The 25,616-nt window shown below is 45.6% G+C and overlaps 1 protein-coding gene and 1 long non-coding RNA gene across 3 annotated transcripts in view; one reads left to right on the forward strand and one right to left on the reverse strand.

The window, feature by feature from the left end:
* TTC28 (tetratricopeptide repeat domain 28) overlaps window positions 1-25,616 on the reverse strand; it is a 191,459-nt gene that overhangs the window by 124,576 nt on the left and 41,267 nt on the right. The window contains exon 1 of one of the 2 annotated variants that reach the window (XM_037375293.1): window positions 4,490-4,890. The exons of the other annotated variant lie outside the window; for it this stretch is intronic. Within the exon in view, the coding sequence (XP_037231190.1) occupies window positions 4,490-4,516 (27 nt within the window). The 5' untranslated portion in view covers window positions 4,517-4,890. Of the gene's footprint in view, window positions 1-4,489; window positions 4,891-25,616 lie in introns of those variants that run through there. 2 annotated transcript variants of the gene reach the window in all.
* On the forward strand, window positions 5,008-9,317 carry LOC119142394. Its single transcript, XR_005102248.1, has 2 exons — window positions 5,008-5,356; window positions 6,126-9,317. It is a non-coding gene; the product is annotated as an uncharacterized LOC119142394 (long non-coding RNA).

The raw sequence follows: 25,616 nt of genomic DNA on the forward strand, positions 1-25,616 counted from the left end.
TCGCTATGAATTCAGGCGTAACATCATTCCAGAGCCAAGTACTGTATGGCCTTAAATGGAAAAGATCTACAATATTTAACAGGTCAGAAATACTCTCCATTTCTGTTTGTTTAAGCGCATAAGAGGGTAGATTTAGATTTTAAAAGCCTCTTAAGAAATACGAGATATGAAAGCTTACTGTGAATGCTTTTAGGTTTAAGTGCTCTCTGATAACTGCCAGTTATAAAACTGGGGGAAAGAAGCAGGGGTGGGAAGGGGAGGAGAGTCAAAGAAAAAGGAAAAAAAAAAAATCAATTTACTTATTTTCACCCTGTGTGAGCAGAAAACTGCAAAACAGGTTTGATTTTCCAGCTTCAAAAAACAAGAGCACTTGCCACATCAGTAAATCCTGATGCAAACCGCAACCCACTGATCTGTGGAGAAAGGAACCTAAGGGTCAGCTGAGCTCACACTGCTCTGCAGAAATTATCATTGTCTGTCAAGTACTCCTCAGTCCTTCTCCGTTCCGTAGCACAACTCATTTCACCCTGCTACACAGAGGGAAAAGGTTACTGTCACACAAGCAGCCTGCCCATTCCATTCCCTACGGAAAAGAACTCCGCAACCTGTGACATTTTACAAGCGATACAATAGAGATTGCATTCACCACATTTCCCCAACAGCGCTACTGCACAACAGGCTGCGCGAGCACCATTACTGGCAAGAACAAGCTCATGAAAAGATACTCCATTGTTTCTGACGAAATTAATAAAGGCTGCTTCATGAACCCAAACACCTCCTATTCAGACTCCAACTCTAAATTCCACAGGGAGGAAACTGTTCCTCTCCATCCAGGCAGAAGTGGACGTGTATGCCCAGATTACACAGCAGCATGGACAGATGGAGCCATGAACTGTGGCACACAGTTACAAGCTAAAAGGGAACCTGAAAAGATTAAAAAAAAAAAAAGAAACAAACAACAAAAGACTGACCTTTTGGATCTGTTACGCTTCTTAAAAATGACAGTGACCAAACTGAAATGCACTGTTACAGTCTGTTACAGTCTTGAGCACATATTTAAAATCCTAACAGAGGATTTGGACATATGTGGATGTATCATAATACTATAGATCCAGATTTCACAAAAGCAATACAGGGCTTAAAAAGGTTAAGTTATGGCAGAAATATAACGATACGTGTGAATTTACTAAGAGCATATTTTTTTCTGTGCTGCAGAAAAACCAAAAAAGCTACTATAGAGAAGTTAGTACATATGAATGCATCCTCTTACTGAAACGCTCTTGGTAACTACACCTAACTTTTGCACGTCAGTAACAAAGTGATACGGCAGTTGATCACTGTGTTGTTATTAATGATTTATTGAATCCTTCAAGAAATCTGCACCTGATACAGCCTGTGATTTCAGGTTTTGTCCAGCATTTAGGCATCACAGCTGAGTGGCAAATGACTCCCATACACCATTTTTTTTAGCACCTGAAACAGTTTCTTTTATCAGGCTTCTTAAGCGTGCAAAATTTACCACATGCTCCTGCATAACAAGCGAGGTACATTGAATAAACTTGAAGCACCACTTTTTCCAACTTTGCTGGCTTTAATTATTTTGAAAGTAGTCCTCTCTCACCTGAACTCCAGTATTCCATTATGTGATCACAAGTATAATGGCTATTATTATTATGCACAGAAAAAAGAACCATCCAAGCCATTCTCTCCTTCCCTCAGCCGAGAGGCTGCAACAAACCTGAGCCAACAATGGTAGGAGCAGGCTGAGGCAGGTCCAGGGAGATGTGATCTAGCAAAAAGCACCATGGTACAGACAGTTCATTCGCTGGGAAGCCAACTGAGCAAGCATCCCCAGGACAGTACACATGGCACACTCAGCCTTCCAGCAAACCATTCCCAGAAGCAGAAGGAAGCTACAAAAAGAGGTTGTAGTAAGGGACACACTGGAAAGAAAGATGTAATTACTGCAGCCTGAGCCATCCAACGTATTAACATGGCTCGGTTTATGCTTTTCAAAGACTATAATCAATATAGCACGTATCCAGATCGCATATAATTTAATTACTAGCCTCCTGAGCGTTTGTCATGCAGTTGTGCTCACCCTAATGCACTGAACATCTTACGCTTGAATTCGAGCCCGGCTTCCCACGGGGAGAGGCCGACACATGGCACCGGCAGCCCACCTGTGCACCCACCCCAGCTCCCACGGCTGCTGGGCCCGCTGACCGTTTGCCAGAGAAACATATTCCAGTGGCAGTGGCCACCCAGGCCACCAACACACGCTCACTCTGGCCAGCCACCTGCCAGGCAGCGACGCAGGGGGAACCCGAAGGGGAGTCAGGGACAAGTCGCACAAGCCCACAGGAAAAGGGTCTATTAGTTCTGGTGCTTGTGGGAAAATTTAGGAAACAATTGTTCATAGTTAATAAACTTCAAAAAATATATGTGGTTTATAACAACAACAACAAAAATAAGTCCCATGCAAACTTTTCCTCATTAGCTGAAGGCAAGATAACGCCTTACACGCCACAGGCGATAGTCGCATCTTAGCATCACCAAACAAAAGAGCTTACTCCGGGTTTACACACAGGACTAATAAACTGCATGCGATCCACAGTATAACAGTTGTAAAAGCAAAAAATCCTCGATGAACGAAACACCTTAAACATCTAACGATATAAACAAATAAACAGGTAAAGCAAAAGAACATGAGTACAAATATATCAAACAAGACTCCTAATTCAGCACAGCAGCACACGTGTTCAGCTTTTGCACTGACAGCTCTTGCATTTGGGCATTTTAACAGGGAAGAGGCAGGCGAGTCACTTTCCAGAAGTCACTCACAGAAACGACCAACAGCTACAAACAACCGAGGGCTACAGGAACGCCAGCAGCTATACTGTCTGTCTCATTTTGTATCCCGTTAAGACCTGGAGCAGCAGTGCCTTCTCGAGCGGTTTGCATGAGTCATTTTGTTGAGACCGCTCTGTAAAGCACATGACTGCAACACCACAAAGGCGGCCAGGCCAGGCCAGCAGAAATCCTGGCTGCACCCACGTGAGTATGCTGGCAACACTGACGAAATAACCTCTGCTGAGATTTTACTGGTACTACAGTTGAAAACAGAACCTATTCCAACATGAACATAGTTTCCATCACATCATAGCAGGAGTAGGAATTATTTTTTACTGGGAGTAGTAAGCTGTCTGACAGTTCAGGCAAGTTCAGCTATCTTCCGTACCCTCTACACCATCACATTTGGTTGCCCCAAATCAACTCGATTTAGACACAGATAATAACGCAAAGAAAGAAAAAAGAACAAAAATCTGACATCATGATTTAAGCGCAAGCGGGTGGGCCAATACTGCAGAGTGAATCCTGACACTCGAAACGGAATCTTCCAGAGCCGAGGAGTCCAGCCAGCAGCCAAGAATAATATTTCAGTGGTTCAGTCGATACTGCTGTAACCATGGCCTGGAGGGGTTTCCATAGCCATAACCACAGGAGCGACTGCACATTCAGTTGAAAATAGTAAAAACAGACATTTAAAAATCTATAGCTTGTAGACATCTTAAAACCAGTTTGAAAGGCAGCACAGAGGAGCTTGCAACAACGCACAGACGCTCCCAGCGAGCTTGACTGTCATCTGCTTATCCTGCTGAAGACACAATGATCTGAAATAAGAGCTCCTCTCACTAGAAGCAATTGCCTGCTTGCAAAAGCTAAAGGGCGGGCTTGGGAACAGCTGAAAAGCGGAGGTAGGAGTGACACGGAGCCCGAGGGATCACCCCGCGGTGCGGGCGGCACAGCTCCCACCAGGACCCCCCGAAGCACCGTCTATTCCAGCCCAGCGCTCGGAGAGACGCTCTCATGCATTTCACATATGATTCCTATTTCTGCCCTGATGTAAAACACAGTATCACACATCGCTCTACAAAGAAAGAAGGAGCCCTGCTGGTTCAAGCAGGTTTTTCCAAAAGAAAAAAAATTAAAAAAAAAGGGGGGGGGGGGGGGGGACACGTAGAAAATAAAAAGTATAATAGCCTACAGCTGCCAGGAGCAAGGGGTCACTGCTGAGGGGGGCGGCACGGCTCGCTAGGTTTTCCCTTAGAAGAATGTCAATAAAAAGCAGCGCCAGGCGCGCCGGGAGAGCGCGGTGCCGAGCCCCGGAGCCCCCGGCGGGCAGCGGGCAGCCCCGGGCCCGTCCCGCCGCGCTCCCGCCCAGCGGCCATGTTAGGGACCGGCCCGGGGCCGGGCGGGCCGCGCCGAGCCGAGCGGGGGGCGCCGGGGGGCTCCGGGGCGCCCGAATCCGCGGCCGCTTCCCCTCGCCGGCCCCGGCGGGGCGCGGCGGCCGCCGGGGGGATCGGAAAAGTTCGCGGCGCCTCCCGGGACGGGGACACGCGCGGCGGAGCGCGGCCCGGCCGGCCCCGGGACACACAGCCCGCCCGCGGGACGGGGCTCGCCCCCCCCCCTGCCCCCCGCCACCCACCTTCTTCCGGGGCTGCCATTTCATCATATTTGTAGAGCGGGGACGCGGAGCATCAAGGTCGCGCTTGGGTGCCGGCGGCGAGCGCAGCGGGGCGGCAGCCCGCGGTCATGCTGCCCGGCCCCGCCGCCAGGCCCGCGCCGCGCCCCGCCGCGCCCGCGGGAGAGGAGCCGGCCCCGCCGCGCCGGCCATAGGAGCGGGGCTCTCCTCCGCCGGCGGCCGCCAGCCGCGCCGCCGCCTCACGCCCGCGGCCCGCAGGGACCCGCGGCCCCCAGGCGCATCGTGCGCGGCCGCACCTGCGCCGAGTGCGCGGCCGAGAGCCGCCGCCGCGGCACGGAGGCAGAGAGGGGCGCGGGCGCCGGCAGAGCCCCGCCGGCAGCGCCCCGCCGCCCCGCTCCGCTCCGCGCCCCGCCCCGGCCGGGAGCCCCGGGACCGCCCCCCGCCCCGCCCCGCCCGCCGAGGCCCCGACGCGCGGCCTCCGGGCCAGCAGGCGGCCGCGGCGCACACAGGCGGCGGTGCTGCCCCGCGCCGGCCGCTCGCTGCGGGAGGGACGGCGGGACGGGCCTGCCCGCCGCCCCGAGGGAGGGAGAGAGGGAGGCACGGCCCTGCCCGCCGCCCCGCCCGGTGGTGCCGCCGTGCCCCAAGGCGGCCGGCGCCGGCCGGGCTGCATCCCCGTGCGCTGAGGAACGGCCGGAGGCGGGCGCTGGACGAGCCGCAGGGCCAAGTGCTGCGGTTCTGCCGCTGGTTTTGCCACGGTGAAAGTTGCAGACGCCACCGAGCGCCCGAGACGCGGCCGCTCCCGCCGTGGTGCCGAACGCCGAGTGCCCCGGCCTCGCACCGGCAACAGCGCGGAGCTGCGCCTCCCCCCCGGTACGTCCGTTCCCCGGGGGGCCCGGGACGGTGGCTCAAAGCAGCCCGGGATGGGGTTTACAAACGCAACGCTCAGGGTTCACCGGGGGAAGGAGCGTTTGGGCTCCTGGACGCGCCGTGCGTTGCCGCTCGGGGGCCGGAGCACCCCGCGCACGAGGGGCGAGCAAACGCGGTGTAAAATGCGATCGGTGGAGCGGGCAGCGGAGGGTGTTTCAGGGAGAGGAGCCTGTCCGGTTCCTGCAGCTCACAGCCAGGGAAAAGGGATAAACAAACTAGGATGAAACTGATTTTCCCATGAAACTCCCTATTCCGTGCATCTGTTTCTTCTGCTCATCCTGGACTGTCCCACGTGCATTGAACCCGAATTGCCGCGTGCTGCTGTTACAGCGTGCTGCTGTTGGGTAGGACCTGCAGAGCTTGTTAGATTGAAAACAATCCCAATTCATCAATTTCTCAGCACTGAGCTTTGTTTCATCTGGATAAAAAAGATCAAAGATTCAAAAGTGGTCCATAAAGTGCATTCTTAACCAACATCCCCCTGTAGGATGTAAGATCTGATTTGATTCTATGAAGCTCTGGCTTTTCTCCCTGTAATAGCATTATTTATTTTTCCAAAATGCAGATTTTCTCTGGTTAAAGAGAAATCTCTCTGTCTTTCTTTTCCCCAGTAAATACAGCAGAATAAACTTCTTGCAGCAAAGTGGGCCACCCAAAAGTGGGTTACACCACGTGCTGTAATCTGCAACCTAATGTTTTACTCTCTCATTAGGATTCTTCTAAGAAAAGGCAGCTGTTTGTTCTTGGGAGAGGATCACAGAGAAGAAGGTCTGTCAGCATCCCATTCATTTACGCACTGGGTCAAGCATGACTTGTCTGTGATGTAAAAGGCCACCTCCCGCTGGCTCTCAGGCAGTCGGTGCCTCCAGCTGAGCCAAGATCCAGCACGGTGGTCACAGGTGAAACGCAGTTAGTGCACACAGCACTCCTCCTGAACGACTGAAGACACAAGGCAGAACCACAGACAGATGCAGCGTCTTACCTCTTGTTGTTTGCTTGTTCAAGAAATTTAACCCTAAGTTTATTACTGGAATGCCTGTGTGGTTTCAGCTTTATATTGTGGTCGGAGTATTTGTTCCCACTGTGACTTCCTCACTGATTAACAATGCTGCACGCAGAAGGTAAAGCTGGGCAGCTTAAGCGTTCTGACCACCTCTGAGAAGTAGTTTATGCTGAAGTTGCACAGCTTTAGCCTGAGATGTTGGTCCCGAGACCATTCTCAAAAAAACCAGAGTATCTCAGGTGACTTAAAAATCCTTAATATGTGAACACACCACCATTTAACTGGGTTTTACGTTATTGAAGTGGTGCAGAGTTGTAGTTTTCATTGCTATGATGAATGACCAACAGTGCAGCATCTCAGAGGTAAACAATAAATGTAATGGCAAATGTAGCATCCAAACCCAGATCAACAAACACTCGCTGCTGGGCCCCTTGGAAATAAAACAGTCAGCTGCTTTTCACTGCAGTTCCTCAGTCCTGAAGGACAGTATGCCTCAGACCACGCGGAGGCAAGAGCAGCAAACTCACATGGGCTGTTTCAACTCGGAGCCTCTGTGGTCAGAGGCTGCGTCCCTTCCACAATCACTGCACGTATCCTGAAATGAAGCCAAACCTTGGGCAACAGTTCCAGAACACATCAGCCTCGGTCGCAAAGCTGCCTTCGGTAGTTCACATCTTGTCCTGTGCTACCCTCAAACACCTGCTCTCAGTTTGGTGTTTCTGTTCGCCCACCTTCATCTGGATTACTGACAGCTTCTGGCAGCACGCTATAAATTAAATCCCCGAGAAGATGCAAGTGAAAAATAAAGCTTTGAAAAGCAGCAGGGACAGAAAAGAACAGGTGTGGCAGTGCAGAAAAGGAACTCCATCTGGTTTTACTCATCAGAGCTAGTGTATCATGGAGCTATGCCCTTCTATTACACTAACAGTAGAGCCAGTGTGCCCGGAAACTCATTGATTTCCACATATTTTAAAACCAGCATTGGCAATTTTGAAGAGTTCTCTAAATGGCAGAGTCGGTACTCAAGTAAAGAAAATAAACGCTCAGAATCAGACAATGCCATTTACCATGATGCTGTCAGAAAGAAGCTTAATTTAATTCATGGACAGATTGGGAAATGTGTTGTTTTGACATGATCAACAGGAGATTTTGAAATTCTTCCTGCCTAAAGATAATTAACAGGAAGCAAAGCAGGAGCTGTGCATATACACCTGTCACAAAAGGGAGTGAGCTGGTTCACTCCTAATCTTAAGTCTTACTCCAGTGATTGGCATTTCTGCTATATTTAAACTGCTTTTTTTTCTGCTGTTGAAAAAGGAAATTATGTTGGCACTATTTTCAAAGCCATAGAAAATACCCAGAATAAAGGCAGTATAAATGCCAGGTATCTGAAGGAAATGGCAGACAGTCTTTACTCTTTCAAAGTCAGAGAGTTGTCTGACTTCTTTAAGATTAAAGAAAACGCAGCATGGTTTTTTGTTTGCTTTTAAGGTCCCAGTTTCTCTTCCCAGGTTGGAAGCCACTCAGTATGTCGTGATTCAATCGCCAGAAGATGCTGAAACCATCCTCTTATGCTGGCAGCTTCCATCTCCTCCATCATGAGAACAGAATCCTCATGTCCATTTCAAAGTGAACCAATTCATTTTCTCAAGTAATCAGCAAAGCCCAGAAAATTCAAGTGCAAGTGCTTCATACAGTTCAGACTGAATCAGTGGACAAGCCATGTAAGAATACGAATATGAAGCAGAAGATAACACTGGTCCATCAAAGTTAAATGCCTCTCAGTTCATTAAAGGTGAAATGGCTGAAAAGTATCAATCAGCTCCCCATCCCAGCATCCCTGGCTCAAAATATTGCTTGTGTGTGGAGAGCCAAGTGCCATCATTTCCCATACAGGATTATGCCCCAGTCATAGAGCCTGTCACAGGTTACCGACATCTCTTCTGCGTAAGAAACACCATGATGAATCCATTCCGAATGAATGGTCCAGCCTTCTGGACACTGTGACAGCAGCTCCCAGAGAACAGCGTTTTCTCTTCCAAATGTACATCAATAAGGAACAAACATATTTTATTCCTTCCAATATTTGTGAGTGAATAACGGTCAGTATTTTGGCAGGCTGGCACAAAACCATCCACCAAAATGACTGGCTACACCAATACTGTCCCCTGCCCAGCCCCGGCCCCATTTCCCTGATTTACTGGTATTTTTAAAATTCAGACTGTGGATCTGACAGTCCAGTATATTGTGCCAAACACCTGTTCCTTCTCTCCTAAAGATGCTGACTAACAGAGAAGAAAGGGGTGTGTTATTAAGACATATCCAATATCGGAGCTCAATCTTACAACTCAATGAAAAAAATTGGAAAGTGTCTTTTTCAAATTAATCCTTGATAAGAACCTACAACTATTTGATGTACTACCTCTCTTCTTGCAAAACACTTCATTTTCAATAAAGTTCTAATACCTTTGTACACCTTGAAATTCCCTCTACTCAGCCAAAGTGCATCACCTAGAAGCAATCACATACACTGCAAGTAGAAAAATGTCCGGTTGGAGATGGCTTGGTGAGAAGAGTGCAACTTTGGCTAGCCAAAGCATATCAGAATTTAGTTTATTGTGTCATTCTACCATTTAGCAAGCAGCTAGATCTGACAGTATTTGGCACATACATAAAGATTTAGAGTAACCACTTGATCTTAGGATGTATGCTTTCCTGTGAACTCACTGGACTGGTATCCTGACAGATGCCAGCATTTTAACAGTTAACAATACACCAACACAGCAAGAGGGATGTAGATCAGCCTTCTAATAGCAAAGTCCCCTGGCAAATTCATGAAGCATAATAAAATCTAATCCTTTTATTTCTGAATTTATTAAAGCAGCTTTCAATTCATTACAATGATTCTGTGTCTTATTGTTTTGTCTGCCTCAAACTAGCATGCTGAATGCAAACATGGCAGCTTGCAATTGTTTAAAGATACAGCACACTTGATCTGAGCAACTGCAGCTGCTAAAGAAGGGAAAGGGAGAAAGTATTTCAGAAAATTCTCCTGGTCTGTGAGCAGTTAACTCCCCTGAAGCGTAGTAATTGGTGTACTGGAGTTCTGAAAAGAATCTCACTCCTCTAAATTACCAGAAATCAACAAATCCTAACTCGTCTCTAGGTGTCAATTTATGGCAAGTACTCAGGCGACTTAGAATCAAAATTTACTTCCAGCCTCCTCACTCCAGGTTCTCTGGGCACGCAACCTGCCATTTCTTTCTTACATGGGAAGAGAGAAGTACCAACTCCAACCGCAGGTGCTGGCGTCGCTTGGCATTACCCTGGCGCACACCTCAGAGTGCACGCTGAAGGGTGAGAACACCGCAGGCCAAGGAAGCGATTCAAGGTCCTTCAAAGTTTTTGCCGATTACACCAGCCTCTTCTGGTCCATCTGCCTTTTGTTCCTGTTGCATTTTGCTACTAGACTGAACCATTTCACCCTGTTCTCTTGATAATAAAGATGGATTGTTCTGTGCCGTACAGCAGTAGCGTGGATTATTTTCATTATTAGGTTACCTGGGGTTCACATCTCAGCAGCTGACTCTCTTCAAAAGACTGAAAATCACTTCAGAAAATGCTTAGTTTAGTCAAGCAGAAAAAGCTCTTTTCACAGGGGTATAATCCAGGCTGAAACACCAAGGAGAGGGCTTTGAAAAATGAGGATATACCTATCTGGAACCTACCACTTCTGACAGGAGAAGCAGGTGAGAAAAACTGGTTGCTTAAGACTAATTAGAGAGTTGTAGCACAATTTTGTTCAAGGAGATGCAGAACTGAAATGAAGATAAGGAAAGAGCCTTCAGCATTTATTACTGGCAACTGCATTCATGAGGGGTAAGGGGGGGAGGTGATCACACAGGCCAAATTGTCTGAGGGCTGTAGGTGCCTGTTACTAATTACAAATCATTCAGAGGTACCACAAAATGATCCAAGAGGTTAATACAAGATTAGGGCTAATCTTGTTGTGATAGAGTGCCCTCTCAAGCACTGACATCTGAGCTAGGACGTAGGGAACAGACGCTTGCAGAGACCCCGGCCCCACGCTGGTTGCAGGGAACACGGGACACTGCACTGCATGTTTTGCTCCTTGCGATCCATCACCCTTGCTTCCAGGCACTCATTTGTAAGTATTTTCTTCACACACACAAAAAAATATCTCTTGGAGTAGTATTTCCCTAATACCAAGGGGGTAGATTAGATGGCCTTCAAAGCTTCTTTCCAACCCAAACCATTCTGTGACTGCATGGCTCTGCAACACAGCCACAGACGAGCAGGAACATGGGAGGCAGCCAGCATTCCCACCAAAGGTTTGCCTGCAGTGCAGAGAGGGGTACGCCAGGAATGTGTATGGAAAATAAACCCACCAAGAAACACTCATTTTTGGAAGGCATGCAAGTGTATGTCTGTATTTTCTACCTCATTTAGGGCTTTTGCCCTAAAATTAGGCAGTTCTTTTTTAATTCATAGACCAAGCCTTGTGATAAAACTCCATCCCTTTCCCACCCTTTGGGAAATAAATGGTGAAACACTGCATCGTTCCTTACACTGCTCTTTGGTATTCCAAATGAGAGCCCTACTCCTTACTTAGTAAGAGAAAAGGTGGGGGGAGGGGAGAATGAAAAGCAAAAACAGGGGGTGGGGGTGGAGGAAAAAAAAACCGGGGAAAAAAGGAAAGCGAAAAAAGAGAACAGCATACTGCCCCACTTCATCATCTTGCTTTTTGCAGCATAGCTAGAGAGTCGTTGTTGGCACCCCGATTGTGACTGTAAGCGTTTACACATGCACATTTATACACATAAGAGAGAAAAGGTGCAAGGAAACAAGCACTATCGCAGGGTGAGAGAAGGCCTTGGTGCTGTGCAGGCACAGTTCAGCAACAGCTAGAACATTTGTGTGTTACCAACACTCGTTTGGTCACAAATCCAAAACAAGGCACCATATGGTCTGCTATGAAGAAAACCAACTCCATCCCCACCAAACCCCGGTACGCTCAGTGTCCAACACTTCAACAAGGAAGATGCATGTAGAACACATAAATACTTCCCAGGTCTCCACATGAGGAACTAGAAAGAACCGTCCACACAAGGGTGGGTCTAATATTAAACACAATAACCAGCCAAACTCATCTACAGCAGGAACAAAGAGTGACAAAACATGGGGAAGTAACTAAACCCCCATGGAGGCGGCACTCAGATTCTTCATGGGCACACACTTCAGTCGATATTCTAAAATATTCAGAAATGAGTACGGGGGAGAGGGCAAATCCTTCTTTATTTTGCAAGGGGGAGGCGAATCATACACAGCACCCTACGAGGCAGAGGTGGGGAACTCCCAGATCAAGAAGCCTAAGGATGCGAGCAGGAATCTTCTGGCTAGTGACTGTATTCATCAAGAGAAGCAGTTGTGCCTGTGAAATATTTATGTGATAGTCTTACGGCAAAACAAGTACTTCTGTAGTTTATTGGACAGGAAACAAATCCTAACTGTATCTTACAAATTTTAACTGTATCTTACCAAGGAACGCGTTTGCTTTGGAACTGTTGGTTGTGACTCCGTTATTGGCTTAAGAAGCTTCAGCTCTTCCATTACATGATTCTGAGAAGAAAACATCGTGTTTGGGACCTGCTTCTAATTATGGCTTCCCCCTCCTTTTTTCCATAGGAAGCACAATTACTGCTGCTATGGAGACAAGTGTAATTCAGTCAAGATGTGGGTCAAAGCAATACTTGGGAGGCAAAGATCTACCAAAAAAAGTATCCTTTCTGCTATCTGTCCTCTCCCGGAGAAGAGTCTTCTCTCAGTCTTCCCTTGCTGACTTCCATCACCCTCTGCTGCCTCAAGTAAGAAATTCTAAGAGACAAATAAATCACCTATTTAACACATGCATCACACCAGGACAATAGGGCAACCCATCTGCCCCGCTCGCAAGGCTGGTGACACTGTGGGGATCTGCCCATGCCACGGTGCAGCCACCAGCTGCCACAGGGGGACTGGCACCCTCCCAGGGACAGGTCCAGTCACCTCCGCATAGATATTTCTGCGGATCCTAATGGAACGTAGCTTGAGGTTGAGGGGGAACTTCCTTTCACCTCAGAGCACTGAAACGGTGCCTTATTTCTCAAGGCATGTTATTTATCGCTTAGTAATGGCAGAACTAACTGCATGACAGGCACCTTCCAAGTCTTTAAGGACGGTACTTTTTCCAAAGAATCCACAATACTACACAGTGAGCCAAGAAGAGACATTAAGGGAAGGAAAGTATTATTATCTGGGCATGCTGGAAATTAATTGATTTTAACTAGTACAGGATGGCCCTATACATGCCCATAACAGGAGTGGAGTGCCACCAAGTCACTCCTGTAATTCCAGCCAAGCAGTTTAATATCAAAGGAGAAAATTTCATGTAGATTCCTTCTAAGCAAGGAGAAAATTCACGCAGCCAAGACTGCACATTCATCCATCCCAGCAGGACCATCTCACTCCATCTTTTTCCTTGCCCATCTTTATCCTGAGAATATAAACTGATGGAAATGTCTGTTGCTACAGACGCTGCAGTAAAACCAACTGTTTTTCCACGACTCTTTGGACTTCCTCACCTTACGTCATTATTTACTAGGATGCTCTGAGACTCGTAATCAGTTTAGGCTCTTCTTCCCCACATGTCCTGAGCGCTCATTTTCCAATGCTGTGGATACAGGGGTGATCTGATCAAATTGCAGGTGAAAAGTGCTACCCAGCTTTAAGAGCTCTTGTGTTTCTTCCCTTGAAACAGAGATTCCTGTACACCTCACTGCCTTCAGTTCTCTTTTTTTTCCCCCTAACATCCGTAAGTTACACAGGTCCACTTCTAGCTGGTTACGCTAAAAGGTCTGGCAAGTAGATTTAGCACAGAAAAGAACAAATAAACAGCTGAGAGGAGGAAACTTCTAGTGAGAACCAGCTGTCAAGGAAATCAGTCATTTCTTTAGCGACACTGCTAATTTGATCAAAAAACTTGACAGATACAGTCTGACATCATGCACAGGCGAGACTTTGGGTCAAACTTGCGTCACTGCTCCAAAGCAGACGCAGGCAGCAGGGGGTTGCCCACTGGAGAAGGCAGAAGTGCCCTGTCCCTTTGTAATGCAGTTCCATGGTATCTTTCCGAATGCACAAGTTTAAACAAGCCAATAAACACCCCAAAGGAGGCAGGTTCAACTCGCAGGCTGGTTTTCTTGCTTCTCCTGCCAGAAACAAAGGGGCTGCAGCACAGCGGGGCAGGAGGAGGAGGAGGAGTAAGGAGCTGGAGAGTGAAAGCACACACAGGAAAAGGAGCAACACATCAGGGAGGGGAAGAACAAGAGAACGGAATGTGTGCATGGGCATGCCCATGTCTGCGCATGCTCATGCACGTGTGGGTATCCGTTCTTGCACCCATGCTTCATCGCACTCCGCAGCACCTCGTCCACCCGGTTAAACAGCAGCACTGATGAGCTTCAAAGAACTGGCAGCAATGCTGTGGAGCCAAGAACAAGGATTTAGACCAGGGAATACACAGGGAGTACTGCCAGTCGGACCTCATCAGCGGGGACTTTAGAAATAAATAGTTTTGACGTTAAGTAGCCAAATTCAAAGGCAAGCACAACTCCATTCCATGTTCCAATATTCACAATACTCCCTCACGTCCCTGAGAAATCTTCCCCAGTGCTGTAGGTCTTTGAGGAAACTGTCCCATTTCGCAAGCCCGTGATTTCAGGGGGGATGCTGCTGCTCATCCCTTCGGAAGCTGCTCTCCCTCCCTCGCCCCCCACCCTGCTGCTGCTTGTTGCCAAGCAACTGGCCACTCCGCAGGGCCTGCCTCCCAATGGCCAGCAGCTTAAGCCATTACCATTTACTGAAAAATAAAAATTTAAGAATGAAACCAGACATGGCTAAAACAGCAAAGCCTACTTTCCTTTAGCGCTTGGATCATTTTGTGGGAACCTTGGAGGCTGCAGTTTGTCCGCAGGCAATAAACCACGGACTCCCAGGAGGGCTGAGGTGGGAACGCATCTCTGGAGGTAGGTCACCTCCTCCAGCCTCCTGCTCGGGCAAGCCACCCCGAGCCATGTCCAGGGGCTTCTGACCACCCCAGGAAGGGGGGTTCCATGGCCTGGGCAGCCTGTGCCACTGCTCGGCTGTGCTTCCCAGGGAAAAAGTGTTCCCTGATGTCCAGAGGGAACCTCCTGGGCACAGGTTCTGTGCTTTGCAGGACACAGAACATACTTTCTAAATGTAAAGAAATGCAAGGTTTAATTTAATTTTTATTTTTTTTTTTAAGTTTTCTCTGAAAGGGCTACACAATAAAACTATTGTGTTGTAAAAGATCTGTTTTGTCTATTCAAAAATTTCTCTTCCACACAGTGGAAATGCAGGTATATTACACCAGCTATCCTACTCCCGAGCCCTGAGATACTCAACAAAAGATCCGGTAACAGTCAGAAACAGCACTTGTAACTCTCTCAGGAGTCTTCTCTTACTGATTTACAATGATAGACAGTCCTACTGCTGAACTTTCTTGTAAAATGTGGAACAGGAATTCCGTTTGTGTCTGTTCACATATTCAGTTGGGACTCTATGAATAAGAGATGTGACACAATTCATCCATATGCAGTATCATCTTTTCCCCAAACCACAGTTGCTAAAGCTACAGAGCAGCCCTTTCCACTGCTACAGCATTTGAGAACAGAGGAAAGGAATAAACAGAACTTCTGTACAACTACAAAGTCTCTACAGATAGACAGGCAATGAGGTCTCAAAAAAAAATCAAATAACTCTTCTTTAGAAAGGTGTTCAAAGAGCAATTCTTTCTTTAGGCTACAGTTAATGTGAATAATAACTTGTCACTGCCATGTCAGAGAGAACCATTTCAAAAGTGGGAAACAACATTCAGGTGCTGTAAAACTGCACAGTATCACTGAAAGCACTGCGGCAGGGGCCGTCTGGACCCTGAGGAGTTACATCGAAGGTTCTTAGAACAGAACGGTTCCAGTTGGAAAGGACCTACAACAACCATCTGGTTGGAGAAGCATATCCAGGTGGAGGTTTACCTTATGTTGTCCTGCTTACAAACACCGCTGTCAGCCCAGATCTGGCCACAAGCTGTCCACAGCCAGCAGATGTGCCTGGCCCGAAGGGTGCAGCACCCCCTCCGCTCTCACAGAGCCCAGACTCTCAAAAAGGGGGTGTCTCTATCAGATGAGTAGTTGTAGATGTAGTCTAGGCCACTTCACCACCATGACGGCGGGTTTCTGACGCAGTTTTATTTAACTTCGCTACTTTGGCCAGTAAGCTTAGGGGAGCTCATCAAAATAAGAACATAAGAACCTGCCAGTGATGAAGGCAAGTCTCGGCCGGCTCCATCCTGCAGCACGGAGGCCAGCACGCCACTACAGCACAAAACACTTATGCAGAACCTGACTTGCAATGACATTTTTCAGCATAAAGTTGTGAGAGCATTTAAGAGTAACTAGGACAGCTGTTGGCTCCAGCCTAAAAATACGAAGAATATAGCTACTTCATTTAACTTTGTGTGTTCAAGCATTCAGCATGAAAGAACATAAGGCTTAGAGAGGTACTGACATTTTTCTGCATGGAGAAACAGAAGGACCCAACCATGCAGCAATTTCCATCCAAGGCCTGACAGGAAAGGTGAGGGGTAAGTTATTTGCAAGAACCAAAAATAAGAAAATATTTGATCCGTGTCTACATAAAAGTGGTTACTGATGATAAAAGATTAATTTTAAATACTTTCTAAAGCAAAACCAAACTGGCTAATGAAAGATTATGTAAACAGACATTTGCTCCGTAATCTATTCTTGCAATTAGCCTCTTTTCTTACTAGACTTATTACAAGGGGTGATCTATTACAAGGGATGAACTCACAGCAGACCCAAAACGACAAACTCTACTTGAAGCGTCACCTGTACTCACTTTACCTTCCTTTTTCTCCAGCGCAGATTTTGCCGTTTTAAAAAAGTGAGATTAGCAGTGGATGCCGCTGAAAGAGAGGGTCCTTGCACATGCACAAAGCAGACAGAAAAGAGTGAGTAATGTTATAACACTCTCCGCAACATCATTTCTGACACATCTGAAATCCTCAGAATAAAGATTACTTCTTGCGTCCACAGCAGAACCCAGTGCCCAGGCTCCACAAGCCACTTCATGTAGGACCCCTGCTTTGACTACCAGCCAGCTGGGACTATCAGCCAGAACTGCTTAATGCCAGCTGAAGATGCAGCTCCTCTCATGCAAATGCCATCTGAACAGACCACCAAGCAGCCAGCAACTTCTCACAAACCTACCCTTTTTCAAACCAGTGACCTGTGTGTGAATGTCTAAATCTATACATTACCAGTCCCCTCAGACATCCAACCAACCTGAAACTTTTTTTTTTAAAATCTTTATGTTAAACCAAATCACACTGAGCTTGTACCATGATAATACAGAGCACGTTGTAATGCAGGTCGGTAGTTGGTAGAGGTCTTTTCAAGCTGTGCCATGGCAAGTAAAGCTGTCATTAGACTTGAAAGGATCAATAATTTGTTTTATTTGCTAAGTTTACAGACAGACCTTTAAAATTAAGTCTTGCCATTAAAAAAAGATCTGGTTTATGCTCCTGGACTTCATAAAACTGTGATTAATTCAAAGCAAGGAATTTTTTTTCCTTTTGAAACCAGCACATCAGCAGAGGAAAACATGGCCATACTTCCTTTCCAGAGTTAGCTTTGAGGAAGCATATTAACGGTAAAATTCCTTTATACCATTTCCTTTCTTCAATTCACATAATCACACAGTTAGAAGTAACTACTTTAATGACTGACAGTTCCAGGCTCCTGTGACTTGAGCATTAGTATGCACAGAAACCAAGGCTTTATCCAGTTCAAACTGCTGAACAGTCACTACGAGCAAACGTAAAAGGAATAAAGGAATAAAAATAATGTAATGACCTTCTCTGTTACTTCTAAAAAAGGATTCTTTTCTAGCCATGTGTAAATCAGTTCATCAGCAGTTTCGCATCGAAAGTTCTACTGATGCAAACCAATTAAACCTTGATACTCAATGGCAAAACCAACTGCAGAGCAACTGGGAACTGAAAGAGGTAAGAATTATAACCAAAAGTCTTGAATAGCTGCAAAACACACCATTTTCATCTTTTACTATGTAGATTCTACCACAGATAGGATGATCACGATAACATTTTATTCCAGTTCTAAGGCAGCCTTGCTATTCCTCTGCTATTGCACCCATTTCCAAGCACTTCACCAGGCAGTTACTGATAATCTAGAAACAGCACAGAAAACATAAATAGAACTGAAAATGTAATAAAGGAATCATATATGGAAAAAAAGATGTGGCAAGAATCTTTAACCTGATAACGCTGCAGCTCTGGCAGCAGATATTGGATGCGTGTCAGAGATTAAAAGAGCAAGTGGGAATGAATTACTCAACTGCTACAAGTAAAAATAAGAAAGGGCAAGAATGAACTAAAATTTACTACGTAGATTCTATCATGGATAGGATGAGGGATGGAAAAGGCCCTCTAGATCTTGAATTTCCCTGTTACATGTGATGCCTTCTTTATGTGCTGCATATACAAGCGATGACAGACAAGTGAAACACAAATTAGTGTGATCTATTCTCTCTGCCTGGTCACAGACTCTTACTCTGTTCTACGTGACAACGCAGCGGGCTGTCAGGAATGGGGTGACTCAGTTTTCCACATCACTACCCAACTGCCATTCTGTAAGTGTCATAATTTAGGTAAAGTGCTGCCAATAAGCTCATATTTGCACGTAGGAGAAGCTTACTATTATTCTTCTAGTTAAAAAGCCCCTTCTAATTAACCTGCGTAAAGGCTTAGGCCAAACAAGCATAACTTGAAAGTCCAAAACCTAAACCAATTTTACAATGGTTTATTCCAAATCATTGAAGCCTCAATTAAAAGAAAAGAGAAAAGAAAAGAGAAAAGAGAAAAGAGAAAAGAGAGGAGAGAGGAGAGAGGAGAGAGGAGAGAGGAGAGAGGAGAGAGGAGAGAGGAGAGAGGAGAGAGGAGAGAGGAGAGAGGAGAGAGGAGAGAGGAGAGAGGAGAGAGGAGAGAGGAGAGAGGAGAGAGGAGAGAGGAGAGGAGGAGGAGAGAGGAGAGAGGAGAGAGGAGAGAGGAGAGAGGAGAGAGGAGAGAGGAGAGAGGAGAGAGTGAGAGAGGGAGAGAGGAGAGAGGAGAGAGGAGAGAGGAGAGAGGAGAGAGGAGAGAGGAGAGAGGAGAGAGGAGAGAGGAGAGAGGAGAGAGGAGAGAGGAGAGAGGAGAGAGGAGAGAGGAGAGAGGAGAGAGGAGAGAGGAGAGAGGAGAGAGAGAAAAGAGAAAAGAGAAGAAGAGAAAAAAGAAAAGAGAAAAGAGAAAAGAGAAAAGAAAAGAAAAAAGAAAAAAAAAAGAAACACGAAAATAAAAAAGACAAAAAGGAAAAAGAAGAGGGGAGGGAGAAAAAAAAGGGGGGGAGTTCTTGTTGCTGGACTGAACTGAGCTGCTACAGGAACCACATACCAGAACAGACAGGTTTTCCCTAAATCCCGTAGCCTGGCCTACTAAATCAGCCATTTAGCTTGCTTGGTCAGGATCCTTCTGGCACAACAGACAAAATCAGTCCAATCAGTCTGGAAACATACCTCCCACAGATCTTCCTTCTATAGAGTGATATATGTGCCTTGTATATGAGGAAGAAAACCCCCTTCTGATGCCACTTGGTAAAAGTTCATGCCTTGGAGCCTGAAGCCTGGGAGCATTTACCATGTCTGTCCAAGCACAGTGACATTTACAGGGCTGTGCTCTTCCTTATTAAAATGGCACAGAACATCATTGGCCTCCTTAGTTGGAAGCTGAGGAGCAGCGATGCATACGCTGACAGGGTCTCTCTGCCCGCCGCTAGTTACCGTCTGCCTGGCAGAGGTGCCCGGTATCCCAGCGAGGAGGAAGCGGATCCCTTTTGTGGTGCATGGTCTCAAAACTCAGCAGAAGAACAGTTTCTACTCAATGAGCATAAAATACAAATCTCCCCCCAAGTCACAGATGTCACATTCCTCTGAGGCAGTGATCAGGGCACATCTCAAACAGATCTTTCCGAAACAGCACAGCTCCAAAGGTTTCAGAGTGGCAATTTCTGTGCGTAACTGTTACAGGAGACTTATTTGTAGTCTTGTATACAGACCAGCAAGATTACAATACCATCAGTTAGCAATAATCCTTTTAGCAGGAAAAACCATCAGTAAACATGAAAAATAGCACAAATATACAAAACAGAATAAAGCTCTCAAGCTTGAAATGCTGTCCCATTTGGATAAGGAATTTCTGACCTTCTGTAGGCGTTCTCCTGCTGCTGCCTTCCAGCAGCTGCCCTCCTCCCTTTAATCTCTCACAGCCAGTGCAAAAGGAAGAAGCAAAGCCAAATTTAACTCTTGGCACACCAGTGACCAGGTAACATATACTGTACTGGACACCAATATTCTTAGCTGACATCAAAATCTAGAATGAAATTCTATTTTTGCCCCAAAATACAGAAAAAACATAAACCCACCTTTGGTTTTACTGCATGTGAAGCACTGTTGGGTAAGAGATGGAAATCACTCCTGGAAGCCTGGTGAGCTGTAGAGAGGGCTGTGCATCAGCAAAGAGAGCAGTGCCTGGCACCAGAAGCCTCTGCCATAATAACGCTGTGACCATCCGTAATAGGAAGCAAATGAAAAGTGGAAACTGGAGTGAATGGACTCCTTTCATTCTCCTCTGCTGCAAATAATTCACACTAAGATGCTCTAGAAATGTTCTCTGGGTAAAACAGGAGCTTCCCAGAGCTCACCTCTGAACAACAGAAAAGCCCTGACTAAGGCCTTCCATACGGAGGGCTCCCAAGAGCAGAAACCTGGGGTTTAGGGGTGAGAAACCCTACAGAGTCTATTTTACTGTGGCTGAGACCAGGCTCCGCACAGGACATGCTTATATCATTTCTTAGTATCTTTATAAAGATGGTTTTTCCATTTCTCAAAGTGCGTTCCAGCACACACATCTGGCAGCGCGCTGCAGTGCGAACAGCATTTACTAGCTCTCCGTGCATATGTTATGCATCCAATGACATCATGCACTCCTCGGCTTGCCAAGGCTCAGTCTCTACTGTACAGACCACCAAAACAGAGCCTTGGAATCCCCATGGGGAAAAAGGGCTGACTTCCAACCCAAAAGGTTTTCCCCTTGCAAATCCTTGCTTAATACTTCATCTGTTGTGCCGTGTTCTCTTCGGCTCACACCCATTCTACTTCCCCATCTACTCAAAAACAGTTTTCAAATCATTTCTAAATTGCTTATGTTTTATCCTGCCTGTAAACATTTTCTCTTTGCACAAGGCCTTAAGCTCTCTGAATGGAACATGCTTTTTTCCTTTTCTTCACAGTGGGTTTTTAACTCTTTAGCAACCTGAAAACTGGAAAATCTGCATTTCCCCAAACCCCCTACGTTATTTTTCCTTTGCTATGGGTAACACTGGCGATGCAGGACAGGCTCATTGTTCTCTGGAGATGAGATCAATGGCTCACCTCGCGTAATGCTCATCACTTATCATTGTCTCCACGGCGAGGAAGCTCTCTAGTGCACTTAAGAAAATAGGTTTTACCTTGCAGGGCAAATCGGAAGAAAAATAATTCTATTATCTGAAAAATGTTTGTGTTCAGCCATAACTAAATCTTTCAAAACCTTTTAAAGGCAGATAGACATATGCCAAGACCAAAGGCCCATGACCTACACGCTCACCTGTGATGTGGAAAGCCCCGAGCTCAGGAACAGCTGCAAGGTTAGACCGAAGCCCACCCACCTCAGCAGCCTGGCTCAGACAGTGGCGACTTGACGATGCCTACAACTCCAGGCAAGTCTAAAGCAACCCTTTGCAACACTCAGCCAGCTCCTGGCAACCTCGCATTTTTGGGACTTCCTAAGGCACATCCGGACCATTACGTATCATGCTCTTCAACAGTCTTCTCATCTATGAATTTATCTAATTAATAGTGGAACCCAAATACTTCTGCAAGCTTCTACCACACCCTACGCTTGCATATCCCACCGGGTAATTAAGTTGTGTGTGGAAAAAACACCCTATTTCCACACCCGCAGCCTGAAAGCTGATGGCAGCACTGAAATTCAGCCATTACAGCCCTCACCACACGCGCATAACCAAAAGAGACATTTTCTTCCATTCGCAACTTGACCTACAGTGACGCTGAACCCTCACTGCCTGCTTCCCTGAACTAGCTGTCCTCCAGTCTCTGACTTGAATAGCTTATCAGAAAAATACCTAGAAAGCTACGATTTAATTTCTTTTAACCTATTGCTTAATCATTTCATTAGGTGCCCTATTCTTCTTGTACTACAAAAAAACTCTAAATAATCATTTCTTATTCTCTACACATTGATGAGTTTATAGACCTTTTCAAGATTATCCCAATTATCTTTTTATTCTCTACACATTGATGAGTTTATAGACCTTTTCAAGATTATCCCAGTTATCTTTTTCCTGAGCTGAACAGTCCCAAGTCTATTTAGCATCTCCCTACATGAAAGCCTTTCTACACCCTCAATATACTTTCCACTGTATTACTTGAAGCTCTAATATCTCTTTTTTTTGAAATGGACAGATACTGCATTCAAAGCATTCAAGAAGACAGAAATACCTTATTTTTGTCCTCTCTTTTTTTCCCAGTTATTCCTGAGATTCTACCTGGGGGCAAGGAGGTTAGGAGGACTGGAAAGCGGGATAACTGCTGGTCAGGCATCAACTGGAGTTTCAGGGAACCACCCATACAGACTTCAAGCGTGTGTCCCACCTGAAAGCCATGTGGCGACAGCTAACTTAAAAGCCTGTCACAACGTCTGTGCAGTCAGGGTTGGGTTTTTCCCCACGAGCATTACTTTGCACTTACCAGCAGTCAATACCCTAAAATCTTACCACCCAGTCATTCAATGAATTGTTTCTCCACAAGCCTTCACGTTTTGATGTTTTTTTCTTCCAAGTTCACCATTACAGTCATCAATTTTTATTTAATCTAGCTACAAGGATGCTGAATTCTGTCGCGGTTACAAAGTACCTTTCTGAGAGTCACATCCTGAATACAGTCTTGCCAACTGTTCGGGACTTTGTTCTTTTAACACTTAAAATAGATGGAATAGAGCCAGTCAAAAGCATTTTTCAGTGAAGTTGTCATAGATTGAAAACACCGCCTTATAAAATTTAGTTTTTCATGGGAGTTGCTGTTTCAATGCAAAATTAATAAAGGGATTTTTTTCACATCCAGGAAGATTAAAGGAGACAAAAAGATACCAAGAGATCTGATAACCCAATGTTTAAAGAATTCACCTAGAAAACTGGGAAAAGAAACAAGTAGTAACTTGAGAAATGCATCTCCAGCATCTCTGGTGAAGGTCTTAAAAAGCTGTAAGATTCAGTCTATCACTCAATAAATAAATATTTATAATCAGTGGTATGTACCCTAACTGGTGCTGGGTTTTAGAGTCAGTCTTTCTCAAGTTTCCTTCTTATACCTCTTTATTTTCCCATCTAGCAAAGTGTCAGATGGAGCCACCACCATGAATTTGCACAAGTTCCAAGGAGGATCCGGTTCGGGGTCACAGAAATTTAAGCTGGCTGTTGCCCACTTTTCTTCTTGTTACCTGTAGCTCCCAAAAAATAATAGCTGCAGCCAAAAGATCTGAGAAACTTCAGCAATCTTCAAAGTTGCTGCTTTATCTCAACAAGTGACAGACAATTCCTTCCTCTTATTCCACACTTTGCACCAAACCCCTTGCCCCTCCAAATTCTACCTCAAGACATTATAAAGCTCTGGCTGAGCTTTTTTTTTTCTTTGAGGTAGTCGGGAAAGGTGGGCAAGACACACTGAATGCAAACAAATATTTATTTTTGCTTTCTAATGTGACACCATCAGTAAGTACAGTATAGAAACGAAAGCAAACTAACTGTCATTTATTCCTTCTTTATTTCTAAGCTACAACATAATAGGAGGATTGATTGGGTTTAAAGGACTCGGGACACACTGACACATAGTTTCAGGTTTAGAAAACAGTCTACCAGGGGCAAAAGCAAAGAGGCAACTTGTAACCACTTTGCTAGGAGGGGAAAGATGTTAGCAACATGTTAAATGAGAAAATACTGTTTTCCTACTTCAGCATCCCCATTGTGTTTGAAGACTTCCCTGAACAATAATACATCCTAAGGACCTGCAGTACAAGTTAGCATATAACCCTCTAAAGGGTACATATTCCACTATACATGAACTGGCTGCACCGTATTATTTAAGAAGTTTGTACTTTGTGCTTATTATCCATTAGGTCAAGAATACCTGAAGGACTTCTAAAGCCAGTAATTCATAGCTATTTATCACTTACTTTTCCTTTGGTTTACTTCCTATCACTTTTGCACACATTGAGGGATACCATATGTACACACGTATGTATTCACACACACAAAGACATACAAACACATGCATTTTCTTGAAGCTTTTCCAATCTCATTGCAAAAGAAAGAGGAAAAAGACCTATCGAAGAACAGGTTTATTTATCATGCCATTTCACAAAGCTGCCTGAAAACGTTAAGTAAGAGCACATACAGGCACTAGCATATTTCATGTGGATGCTGCCTTTTCTTAAGGTGCCTTTTTTTCTGCTCATTTCTTACAGCAGAAACACACTGTGCATGAGCCTTCACTTGAGTCAAACAAGGAGGAGGATAAATCCCACCACTAGACCCAGGACAGGAGCTTGGTCTCTCAGATCTGCTAGAGCTCTGAGGCTGACAGAGAGAAGTCAATAGTCATCATAGTCTAGCCTGTCATGAAATGAAGACAGTAGCTCTAGGTAATTGAGGAAAGTTTTATGTGAGCCCAGAATTTTTGAAAAGAGCAGTCAGTGTTTTAATAACAGCATCTGAGCAACGCTAAGCCAAATGTAAGACCAAAGGGCAAGAAGCAGCTGGAAACCACTTGCTTGAATGACAAGCTCTGGAGTGCTGTAAATGCAGAAGGTTGTGCAGTTTTCAGCGCTCTGGCGTGGGATGCCACTCTGATTTCCTCATTTTCATCTCAAGTACATGGAAAAAACTAGCAGGGACTTACCCACTCCTTGCAGGACACTGTGTTGCCAGGACAGCGACAGAGGCAACATGAACAACCTCTAACTGGTTTACTAGAGCTCTCTCTCACATTACAGCGAAGAACTGATACCATGAATGCGTTTGTCTACCTCTGTATACACATACTGCCTCCCACTACCACAGAAATTCTGGGATTTACCAGAACTTGCTCTCTGTTTCACCTCCTTTTATCAATCCCAAAAAGGCCAGTCAGAAGGAAACACATACACAGATACTGCAACCGGGAACAAAATAATGATGAGAGGTAAGCAAAGACTGTAAGCTTTCCCTGCAACAATCTCTAACAGAGGTGAAAAACACAGTTTACAGGTCTGATTCCAACTCAAACAGGCTTAATTGTGAACTCGAAAGCAGCTCAAAAGGTGGAGAAAAAGCACAACAGATTGAGGTTTCAAAATGAACAATTCTATTTTCCTCTCATGCAAAACAGTTTCATGTGCAACAGAGCCAACTCACTCATCAGTCAAGGGTCACTCCAAGGTTACCCACAGAAATATGACAAAAGCTAGAAGCTAGATCTATCACAAATTAACAAGCATGTTGGCTCAAGGCAACGGCAGCCCATAAATCCCCTTCTCCCAAGATACTACTTGCATTTCTAGATCTAGCGATTCTGTTGAAATCTCCCTTGCTTGCCACCAAAGTGTTTCCAGATATCAGTCTAATGTTCCAGAACCGAAAAATGAGGGCATTTCCATGATGTCAAGTCACCCTGCTTCTAAATGAAAAAGCGATTTTTTCCTATTTCCTATGCTAACTAAAAGGCTTCCAAGCTTCAGCAGCTGCACTTGGCAGCAGTCAACTGTACTTACTAATTGCAGCTACTGACGGTTGCTTCAGACTGCTCTTTAACAGGTCAACTGCAGAGACACAGTTAATGCCAACAACCTAAACAGGCAAAAGAACAGGTCTAAGAGCAATTAGTTAAGCCCGGCATTTC

This window comes from Falco rusticolus, chromosome 1 (genome assembly GCF_015220075.1).
Source record: "Falco rusticolus isolate bFalRus1 chromosome 1, bFalRus1.pri, whole genome shotgun sequence".
Taxonomy (NCBI): Eukaryota; Metazoa; Chordata; class Aves; order Falconiformes; family Falconidae; genus Falco; species Falco rusticolus.